The 12,383-nt window shown below is 41.5% G+C and overlaps 1 protein-coding gene across 1 annotated transcript in view; it reads left to right on the plus strand.

The window, feature by feature from the left end:
* ehbp1 (EH domain binding protein 1) overlaps positions 1–12,383 on the plus strand; it is a gene marked incomplete at its 3' end in the record, with an annotated part of 170,572 nt that overhangs the window by 149,702 nt on the left and 8,487 nt on the right. Inside the window, 2 exon segments of the mRNA XM_034209946.1 lie at positions 8,136–8,235; positions 11,407–11,480. Of these exon segments, the coding sequence (XP_034065837.1) occupies positions 8,136–8,235; positions 11,407–11,480 (174 nt within the window).

Consider the following 12,383-nt stretch of genomic DNA (forward strand, 5'->3'; position numbering starts at 1 on the left):
ACCATTGTGCCATTGAGGGCGGCTAAAAAGGCCTCGAACAAGCCTCTCTGCTCCGGAGAAAATAGCCCTCAGCTGCACTCCAGTGGAGAGCAGAACAGAAGAGGAGAGAGCAGGAGGAATCACATGTGAGGGGGGGGGGGGTGATTATTTCACATAAGTGATGTAATGTTGCCCAGTTGGAAATTGCAGCAACTGTTGCCCTCGGTGTACATTGCTCTGAATAAAAGAGTGAAACATTAGAAGAAAGGCGAAGAAGAGCGTGTTGAATCTGATTATAACATTTACGCACAATTATTATAATCATTTTTGTTCCAATAACAAACAGTGTGAAAGCAGATAGGGTCATCATGGGCAAGTGCTCACTATCATGTAGAAATAAATAAACGAATATACATACACACCTTCATATACACATGTATCTACTTAGATATGCATACTTGTACACATATTGAGACACATAAGGCAAAGGCAGGGTTATATCACACTTTCAGATTATTTGGGTCTATTTGTCCGTGATTGAGCTTTTTAAATTCTCATGGGTCTGTGATTCCTCCATTTATAGATAATGGTCCTTTTGCCGGGCCGTAGTACAGGGTTAAGTAAAGCAAGTTAGTATATAATAAGGACATCAGTTGGATTTCAATTTTTCATTCAGCTCCTGTACTTTTCAACGTAAGATGAGTTTTTAAAAGATTTTGCCATTATTGAAATTCACCTTCAGTTTTAAAGAAACGTTTTGTGCTATTGCTTGCAAGCCTCAGTCTCGCTGTCTCCCCTTCCTAACGAGACACTCCTCTCCTCCTCACATTAATTAAATCAAGTCTTCAGTGCTCACAGCCCCCCTTCTCCGCTCTGTGATTAGCCCGGCCCCTGTCATGCATATTCACATCGCTGCAGTGACAGCCTTTTAACGAGCTCTTACCTAATCACGGGAAACAATGTTCATCCTGTTTCTTTTTACTCCATTTCCTTTCATGCGTCTCTGGCTTTCATCTCCCCCGATCCCCGCTGATTTCAGACGGGCTCGGCGGTCGGATGGAGAGCGATAGAGAGTACGGCTCGTCCCTAAATAAACAGCAATTCAGAAAGTGACTTAGGGAAACGGAGAAGTCCAGCTCCACATCCTCCCTCCTCCTCCTCCTCCTCCTCCTCCTCTCCTTCTGTCTCCTCCTCTTCCTCGCCTTCTTACATGTCCGATAGACAAATTGGATTAGCAGCTATTGGATTAAATGGCAAAATGGTGGGATAAGAAATTAGATGAACGTGCTGTGATCACAGCTTTTAATGTGTTTCTCTTTCTGTCTCATTCATTTCCTCCCGTTAGCCGAGATCCCTCCTTCAAGGCACCGAGAGCAGGAGTGTCTCTGGTGAAGTGAAGGGTTTCCTGCTTATCCACTTACCATATGTTATTAAATGACTACGTTATGTTTAAACAAATAACCTGGAGTTAGTAAGTGGCCTAGTGGTTGAAGACTGTCTCGTTATTGGAAGGTCAAGTTATTGACCCCTGCATGGCCCCCCATATTGAATTATTCATGTTTCATGAAATTGACTAATTGCACTGAAGCAATTGATTGATACATTGAATAGAAAATTAATTGAAAACCATTTTAATAATTATCTTATCATTTAAAGGTGGAGTAGGTAATTCCCTTCAGAAACACTTGTTATATTCCATGGAATGCTCTTAACATCCCGATAGCAATGAATACATTAAATGCTTTGACAACAAATCCATAACAAAAAACGTCATCAGTGGAAGCCGTGGCGCTGTAAAAAGCACGACCAATCATCTGAGCCGGCTAAAGTAACTGGATGACCTACCTGCCTGTCAGCCTTCCATCTGTGCACAAACTTATCTCGTGCCCTCATTGGTCATGTGCGCGTTCGTGTGTGTTGGAGGAGGGGCTCTGTAAGGAAGTCTGAAGGAAGGGGCGGATTTTTTCCGGTTGCGTACTTTCAAATTCTAGCGCACTCGAGCTGCTTTCTCCATTCTTACCGACCCGACCTTTAAGTGATTTTTTTGGCAAAAAATGATTCTGCAATTATTTGCTATTTTTCAGTTTGACATACGTATGTAATATATGTGGGTTTTGGATATCAACGCTATTTGAAGACGCCACCTTGGCCTCTGGGAAATTGTGAATGGGCTTTTTTTATAACACTTTGACATTTCATACATGGAAAGATTATTTAAAAAAATTCATATTGAAAATTAATTGCAGCTTAAGTGCAAAAGTGCTGGCTGAGGAGTAGCTCACCAAGCAACTAAGTGTACACCATAAAGGTAGGGTAGGTAAGAATGGAGAAACCAGCTTGAGTGCGCTAGAATTTGAAAGTACGCAGCCGAAAAAAATCTGCCTCTTCCTTCAGACTTCCTCCAACACACGAACGCGCACATGACCAATGAGGGCACGAGATACATTTTGTATTTTTTGTCAAAGCACTTGATGTATTCATTGCTATCGGGATGTTAAGAGCATTCCATGGAATATAACAAGTGTTTCTGAAGTGAATTACCTACCCCTCCTTTAATGAAGGATGAACTGAGAAACACACTTGTAGTGGTTGCTATACAAGGACATAGGGATGAACTTAAATCATCTTGATTTCCTGAGACTGGATGTCTATGAAGAAGCTTTTTTAAGGAAACCTTTTTTGTAGCAGTTTTTATTTGCGAAGCCTGTTAGAGAAAAGGAGGATAGTTTGTTTAATTCCAAGTAATAAAACACTATGTTTCACTGCAATGCCTTATAAATCAATTAGTAATTAGCAAATAAAACAAGTCCATATTTTATCACTACAAATACTCCTTGCATGCATTTCGTCAGACCTAGAATAGTAGCATTACACACTTAATTAAAAACCAGTGCAGGCCATCAGCAGCAGCTTGACCACCTCAGGGTGGGTTTCATTATTCCTATCTACCCTGAATGCAACAGTGGCCAAGATCGCTATCTTAATCTTATTTGGCTATAGAGGCTCAGGCTGTCTGTTCACCCTGTCTGTTTCCTTTATTTCTTACTCTCATATGGATGCATACAAACACATGACCCTTCCTAACCAGCCTTTCTTATTTCCTTAAGGATAACAGTCTTTCTCTCCACACACACACACACACACACACACACACACACACTGCACTGTGTCATTGTACTCGGCTGTGTGTGTGAGAGACAGTGAAACAAGAGAAGAGGGAGACGGGCAATCAGATAGAGGGGTTGTCGGGATGTGTGTATCACTTGTATCTTGGCTGTGTGTGTGTCTGAGTTGATTGTATCTAGTGTGTTTCTCACCATCGCAGCCGCATTGATCGCTGGGGTAACACCAAACATGATATTAATGACGATAAAGTTTCCTGTAGGCGGGGAAGCCCTGTGTATCTCCGTCTGACTCGTTTCACTAAGCCTTTGATGTCCTGATCAAACGTTGTACCCGTGCCAAACGTATTTCTCCAGTCTCCGTCGATTTTGGCTTGTTTTTGGTTGAGAAACGGCGTGTAAGGCAAGCAGCAAGACCCAGAATGCACCCTGCCAAACCGCCAGATGCTTTGATCCAAGATGGCCCCCAGAGAGCCAGCATGGATCCACAGCTTCTCAGAGCCAAGGCTGGATTCACAGACACAGTGTCAGCATGCCAGGGACATTTACACCGTCTTCATACAACACCACGCTCACAACAGCTTTCCCTCTGTTGTTGTCACTCCTAACATATGCCATTTTGTGGGCGCACTCAATACAGTACAACAAGGGGATACATTTTGGGGAAAAAAAGGTTATCCTACTTGGAATCAAACCTAGAGCCGTAATTTGTGAGTACAGCTCTAATTTAAGGGTATATAAAACTGTAACAGCAGTTCCTTTTAACTGTTATTTTATTTGATGTACTATGTACCTACAATAACAATGCAGTTAAGCTGATGAACTGATTTCATTGTGTTAACATTGCTGCTAAAAATAACTATTTCTCAAACGATTGTGGATTTCTTCAGAAACAAAACAAGATAACGATATATTCGACTAATCTTTTAAACAATTTATCAGAAAATATGTCAAACGTTTTCCGGTTCCAGCTTCAAAAATCCTTCTCAAAGGACTTTCTTCTTGTAATATATTGTATATTTAAGGGTTTGGATAATAAAAAGCTATTTAAAGATGCGCCCATGTGTTATTTTGACATTTTACAGACTAAATGAAAGACAAAGAAGCAACAAATCAAGTTAGGTTCTCAATGTTATTACAAAACACACCAGGTACTTCCTTTTTTACTCTACCAATAGGTCTTTAATGCCACTGCCCTTAAGTTCTCCAATGTCATGTAAAATGTGTCTTATATTTGGAGTTTTTTTATAACAAAAACAGTAAATATGAGTCGATTTAGTCTGAAAACCAGCATCCCTCCTCTGTCTCTCTCTGAGGGTCAGGTAGTCTCTGGAGGTCAGAGGTCATCTCTGGAGAGACTGAGCAGCTGTCGATCGTCCTCCATCCCCTCCTCTCTCTCTTGGCTTTGAAACCGCTCACCTGCTCGCCCTTATTCCCTCTGTCTCTCCCTCCCTTCCACTCTGTCCCTCTCTCCCTCCTATCCTACCTTTCCTGTGACCTCCCTGTCTTTCCCTCTCCTTTCCTTCCTCCCTCCTCCTCCCCTCCCTCCTTTCATGAGATGCGGCTGGTGGTTGGCTGCTAGCTGCTGGCTGGCTAGCGGTGGGGGATATAGCTTTATAATCCCCCTCGTCTTCCAGCCCGCCTCGCCACAATGTCACAGGAGCTTAATATTTGCCATTATTATTTGCTTGTTTTATTTGACTTGGAGGCAGCACAATGACCTGTCAGCGCCGCTTTATCCCCCCTCCGAGTGTCGTCCGTTTCAAAGTTGACTACTGTAATCCACGAGCCCCCGATTCCGCTAAATCCTGAAGCTTTCTTTCATTCGCTCATTTTTCCTCTCTTTCCCTCCCTCCCCGCTCCACCCTCCTAAATGAAATTACATACATCTGCTGGCTCAGAGTATCACGAATGTCCACACACTCACCAGTGTCCGCGCACACACACACCACACGCCTGCCTTTTGTCGTCCCAACACTGTGTGTGTGTGTGTGTGTGTGTGTGTGTGTGTGTGTGTGTGTGTGTGTGTGTGTGTGTGGTGTGTGTGTGTGTGGTGTGTGTGTGTGTGTGTGTGTGTGTGTGTGTGTGTGTGTGTGTGTGTGTGTGTGTGTGTGTGTGTGTGTGTGTATGTGTGTGTGTGTGTGTGTGTGTGTGTGTGTGTGTGTTGTGTGTGTGTGTGTGATATCCTCCTGTCCTGAGCAGCTGAATCCATCATTTTTGCACAGATTGTGATCGTATTCCGGTGCCCATAACGCACCAACATGTTGTTTTTAAGCTTATACTCTTGCAATAAAAGCGTGAGAATAATAAGCTTCAAACTCCACATGGCTCTCTTTAAATCTGTCATAAATAATACGTGCATAAGACACATATTAGAGAAAATAAATTGAAGAAATTATCTCAGCGATCCTTCCTGTATAAAACATCAGAACTTGGCATGTTCTTCTGCTATTATACTGTCCACTAAAGCCTGTCTTGTCATTCAGAGGACCCCCAATTAATAAATAAGTGGTATGAAATGTCTTCTTAGTGTTAATTCTGTTATGATGCCTGTCGTGGCTTTCCAGCTATTAAACCTTCCTCTTGAGAGCGGGAGAAAATAAAAAAAACCAGCGAGAGATAATAACATAAGCCTTAAGACGATCTTTCATCTGGCGTCCTCTGTTTTCATCCATTTCTTCTCTTCACAGACGCGCTGAGTGTCAGATTAATGCGGCTGTCGCTGCTTAAATGGCCTCCAGTGCCACAAAGCTCATATCCCAATTCCAGACATAAACAGTGCTAAGTGAACTGACCGCAGCCGCGTTTATTTACACACACAGAGAGAAAGAGACATCGAAATGCTAAAAACAAACAATTTACAACAATGAGCGTTAACACACATTGAACCTAAAACACTGACATATGTCTACATCTGGTAACAGGTATTTACTCTGCTGTACATCCTGTAAATCTAATATATTGTGCATTAATGAGGAAGGACTTTTATAGAACAGTTTTATATTTTGATTTGAGAATTCTAATTAATATGTTATACAAATTCTTCATCGCATGACGTAAAGTTATGACGACACATTTCTCTGTACAAGCTCGCCAAAATGGCTTCACCGGTCTGGCAGTATTTTAAGGTGTCCGAAAATGACAGTAAAATAGCGGTATGCAACGTGTGTGAAGCAGAAATCCTGCAGCTCCACCCGCTGTGAGCAAAACACACACTAAGAGTTAGACCTAACACACTTAGCTATTTTATCTACCTCTGGAACTAGCTAAACTAGTTATACATATGTTTATTCTTCACTGTCGGGTCACTCATTACTGGTTCAGTGAGCTGCATGAGATACTGACAGGCTGTCAGGGGAGAGAGGGAGAGAGAGAGGAACAGAGAGCGCTTCCGCTCCCGTGTTATTCTCCAAAGTGAATGTAAACTTGAATAATGTACTTAATTTGAATGTAATAATTATGTTGGTTGTTTGTGTCCAGTGAACGAGCATTAACTGAGTTTTAAACATCACTTTAAATAGAAGATCCCCATAGGCCCCGCCCACTCGATTGGATCGGCGATCGGTATGGGCCGATACTGATTCCGGCGATCGGCCCAAAAATTGCCGATCGGAGCATCCCTAATATTAATACATGTGAACACTTGATCCTGTTGCTTTTACGAGATAAATTAGATAACAATTCATAATCCGTATCCTATTGATTGATTGATATATGTAATAAAACATTTGGGTTTGTGATGGGCCTATTTTAATGCTGTTACCACCATAACTGATGTTTAAAATACATTTAAAACCACCAGGCACATCTCAATAACTTAGAAGTAGTTGTGGTCTAGTCCTTGCATTTAAAGAAATTGAAAAAAGACGAATGAAAAACTGTTTTAATATAGTTTGGACTTTAATTCACTTTTTAAATCCTTATAAACGTCTGATTTAAGTCCTCTGCTGCAGCCGACAGACGCCTCATTGATGTCCGGTTTTAGCTCCAGGTGAAACATGACCCATGGAGACTTTATTGTGTTGTTGTTCACATTTAAAGGTTTCCTCTCAATGCACTTTGTCCATATCAGTTCTTTGCATCCCATTGTACGCTGTGAGTGAGTTACAACACAGAGCTTTAGCCCCAGGCGTGGGCTAGGCTTACATTAGCCATGCATCTGAGCTGTGTGTGGAACAGGTATTACACTAAGAGTCGGAGAGTTGCAGAGACGTGTTTTCTGAGGCCCGCTGAGTGATTGCTGGGATATGTATTGCCCTACAGTGAGAGGCTCCACTCTGTAAAGGCGCTCGACGGTAATCGCTGAGTTAATCCTGCCCGGTTGAAGCTGTATTGACGTTGTGAAGACATGGTGTGAAGTATATGTGAATGTTTACACAAGGACCATAAGCGAGAAGTGTATTTACACACACACACACACACACACACACACACACACACACACACATAAATAACTGGTGGACATAGTGACTCTGCAGTGAGTCGTTTATCTGCATCATCTCTTTCCTGTATGTGTATGGGTTCGCATTAATGTTGTGTCTTAAAGGGACATATAATAACAGGAGATGACCATCCATCTATCAGATAGGACTGCCACTAATAGACTGATCTGCTGGTAAATGTCAGAAATGAATGAAAAATGTCCATCCCAGTTTCACACATTTCAGTGGATGTCTTTTAACGTCTGTCGCAAATCGACAATATTCACTTTAATATGATATAAAACAGTACAAAGCAGGAAATCTCCACATTTAAGAGGCTAAATCCAGCCTTTTTCTACCATCTTTGCATGAAATTCTCTTAATAGTTGATTATCAAAACAGTTATTTTACCGTTCATGGACGACTCGCTGCAGCTCTACTATCAGACAGACTCCCTCTCTGTAACTGGATGTTGTTGTACTCTATTTTAGCTTGATCTTTTAGCACCTCGCTTTATGGCTTCAACAGGGTGCAAGGAGGAATAAATATGAACAGCTTATAGAAATGTAGTACCGTTTGGTAACCCTGCTTGTTTTTCTGTGTTTGTTTACAGGCAACAAACAAGAGGAGGAGGAGGCCATGATGCAGGAGTGGTTCATGTTGGTCAACAAGAAGAACGCCCTGATCCGACGCCAGAACCAGCTCTCTCTGCTGTACGTATCTCTGACACTCACACATTATACCCACAATGCTTTGTTTTCAACTAGACCAGGGGTGTCCAAACTTTTTTCACCGAGGGCCACATACAGAAAAATATACGAAGGGCCAATCAGATGTAGGTAAATGAGGCTTGTGAGTGTTGGAAGCTCGTGCCTTAACCCTGTATAGCAGTGGTTCTCAAATGGGGGTACGCGGACCCCTAGGGGTACGTTGGAGTACTGCAGGGGGTACGTGAGATTTATTTTATGTTAATGAAAAAAACAACATAAGTAATGCATTTAAACAAACTACTAATAGTAGATGAACTACTTTCTTCAAAAGTTTACATTAATTCTGGATAATAAAATGGGAATAATAAACGGGGTGCTCTCTTTTCCTCTCCCTCTCCTGACAGCCCGTCAGTCTCGTGCAGCTCGCTGAACCTGTACTAAGTGACCGACAGTAAAGAATACACATATTTATAACTAGTTTAGCTAGTTCCAGAGTAGATAAACTAGCTAAGTGTGTTAGGTCTAACTCTTAGTGTTTTTAATTTTGCTCCACTCAACGGTCAGCGGCGGAGCTGTGATCATGCAGAGCTGCGTGTTCTCCGTCAGCAGCAGCTGATCTGATCTCTGATCCCTCTCTCGCGTCCGGTTAGACTTCACTCGCGTTTATGTCCAAATCTATCAGATCTAGTTCTAGCTAATGATATGACTGCCTGCTTATCAAAGGACACCTAAACAATAAGTGTTGCTTGGCAACGGCGTGTGGCCGCAAAGTATAGCGCAGCATTATGCATATGTTTATATGAGGGGTCAAAATCCCATGCTCATAAAATGCTCATATATTGTTTTCTCTTCATTCCCCACGCCCCAAAATAAATAAATATTCCAATTTTAGGAAAAGTAAGGAAGTTTGAGCAGTGTGGGTTTTATATTAACAAAGTTACACATATTTCAAAACGCGAAGTGTAATAACTGCAGGTGCCTCCCTGTCAGAATGACAAAGTTCCTCAGTGAAGCACGAGCCCATGTTTCTCACTACATTGTACAACTTATTAAAAAGATCAGTTCAATGCAACTAATGTCGTCTTAGTGTTATTGCATGATGTTAAAATTGGTTTGCCATGAATTTAGTGATGGATTGTAAACAATTTAAATGTAGCTTTAAGTGTTTCTCAGTTACAAGGTTGTTGTTTTAATAAATCAGACACTGATGGTACAGCACTGTACTGTATCTCTTTATATAGGCTTTTTTTCCTTAACAAATTGTTTTTGCGCTGATCAGGGGGTGCGTGGCTGCATTTTCTTTTCAAAGGGGGTACATGAGTGAAAAAAGTTTGAGAACCACTGGCTTCGATGCACGAGTGACTGGACCCTACACTCTTCCATAAGTGGGTCAAAAAGGACCGGTATTAGAATAATGTTATGCCATTTGTGTAATTTTGGTTAAGAAACATCACTTGTATAATATTAAGTATTATATTTTGGTTCATACTAGAAATATTTTATATTTAATTTTTCACTATTTATAATTTTAGACATTTTTTTTACATTTTGAAAAAACCCGTTTTGAACATATCGATGCAAAGATCTCCGTTATTCTGAGACCCTCACAGTATTCCAGTCCCTTTTCAAAACTCATCTCTTCTCCTCTTGTCTACTCATAGAGGTGTCACTTATGATGTAGTCTGTGTGGTCCACAGTGAATGTATTCCTGACAGAAACAGGTGACAAGAATCAAAGGTTCCCATAGGATCCCATAGAAAATGCATGCGGGTCATTTTTGACCCACTTATTGAAGCTGGGGTAGAAATACAAAAACTACAATTTCTTAAAATGTATAACATTTGAATGGCATGATATCCAAAACATGTTTTTTCAGGAATAGCTGGAATATGAAATGATGAAGAAAAAAAAATTACAAAGATACTTCAAGAAAACCACCAAAAAAGACCCACTTATGCATCTAAGGGTTAAAACAGAAGCCTCAGATTGATTATAATAAGGAGAAATAGGAAGGGTGTCTTTCAAGCTTGTTATGTAAATAAGTCATTGGGCTTTTTTCTTATCAACTTAGATATGTTGGAACATGTTAACAACTTTACTTGACTGAATTTATTTGAAAAGTAGTCTTATTATTAACACATGAAATAATGTGTAATATATGTTTACATTTGTATTTAAGTAGTACAATATAAGACAAGCACAAGTTTCATTTTGTGGGCCATATTCCATTATACTTTTTGAATTTGTCGAGGGCCGATTCAAAATGATCCGCGGGCCGCATTTGGCCCCCGGGCCGTAGTTTGGACACCCTTGAACTTATTTTTTTATATATCTTTTCAAGAAGCATTACGAACCTGGAAATATCGCACTTCCATTCAAGCATTACATGAAACTCGTTGAAGCTGTTCTCTCCACTCCATTCGCCCCTTCTGTCTATCCACTCATTGATTTACATGTGGACGGACGGGATATGAAATCAATAGAAATGTGGCGATCATCATTCCATCGCTAGTCTCTTTGTATGTGGTCAGCTGCGACAGGTGGACACACACACGCGCTGCCTTTTTCCTTCATTTGCAGCAGTCGGGATTTCAAAGTGTGCGGGTGGAGGAGAGATTGAAGTATTCATAATCACATTATATCGTGGGAAAGGCTTTTAAAGGGGCCAATTGACAGAAGGGCTGATTATTAGCCCTTTCTGTTCCCTCTGTGTGGAGGAGAGGAAGAGAAAAGGCGCCTGTGAAGGACAAATTCTATTAGGGGCCGAATAAGCTCATTTTTTAATATGGCTGAAAGAGGAAAGAATTTAATTTGTGCTGCACACACACACACACACACATATACTCTCACATGTAGACCACACACACGCATGGCATGTCTAGAAACACATTCATTCCATAGTTTTTTACTTTAACCTCTTTAATGTATTTCCACCACCTTTCTCTTTATATTACCGTTCCTTTCCTCACACACACTCACCCAGGGCTGTGTGAGTGTGTGTATCAGTTATGTGCAGTAGATTAATGCGAAGCCGGAGAAGGTTCAGGAGAGTAGCTGAATCGATGTTTATTGCAGGTTTCTTTAAGCGCTTAATGATTTAGTCATTAACATATTGATGAACTTAGTTTTTTTCCACCACTCTCACACCGTCTCTCTCTTTCTAACTTGCCACAGGGAGAAAGAGCACGATCTGGAGCGGCGCTTCGAACTGCTGAACAGAGAGCTGAGAGCCATGCTGGCCATCGAGGGTACGATACGCACACACACACACACACACACACACACTCTGGTTTGGAGGTGTCAGGCAGGAGAGAATCGTCACCTCTCTGTTTTACCGACAAACATCTTACCTGCTGTACATTTTAAGCTCCTAAATGTGTGTCATTACATTTACAACTCAACACTTCCACCTTAATAAATAATGTATTATTACTGATTTTGATTAAACGACTGGCCATCAAACTGTCAAGGAGTCCCTTTTCACAGCTTCTGATCAGGTTGTTTTCGTTAACAAATAACTGAAGACAGACAGTTGATTTTTCATTTCCTGGCGATCCATGTTTCTCCACTGGTGTGTTTTGTTTTCCATGAAGCCTTCACTGAGTGCCTACAGCAGGATGATTTGAATTCTGCGCCGGCTCCTTGATGAGGATTAAGATGCGAGCTTTCCAGGGATTTCACTCCCTGATACTTGATCAATGCTATCTGTGTCCTAGCTAGACCCCGACTAGCCGATGCCTGATTTGAAATCCAGCCACAGCCACATGGAGAGGGAGAGAGAGAGTTTGCGTGTGAGGTTAAAAAAACAACAGATGCGGTTATATTATTGAAAGCTTGTTAACTATAGCGCAGCCAGAGAAGCAGCCATTGTGTCGTATCAAAGTTGTCGTGGGGCCAGGGAAGTTTAATCCCCTTCGACTGCGTGCTCTTTGGCAAAATGAACCTTTTGCCAATCAATGCTAATTGATTTTGCCATTCGACATTGACCACCGCCAACCCCTCCCCCCCCCCCCTTTCTCCTCACAGCCTTCGGACACCCATTGTAATTTCACCGGGCACCTGATAAGCTGCGTGGTCCATAATAAATCAATTGTAATTAGCAAGACAGGAGGTGGTCCAGGCAGGGGGGGGGGGGGGGGGATACAGATGGA

Source organism: Gymnodraco acuticeps, unplaced genomic scaffold (assembly GCF_902827175.1).
Source record: "Gymnodraco acuticeps unplaced genomic scaffold, fGymAcu1.1, whole genome shotgun sequence".
Lineage (NCBI taxonomy): Eukaryota > Metazoa > Chordata > Actinopteri > Perciformes > Bathydraconidae > Gymnodraco > Gymnodraco acuticeps.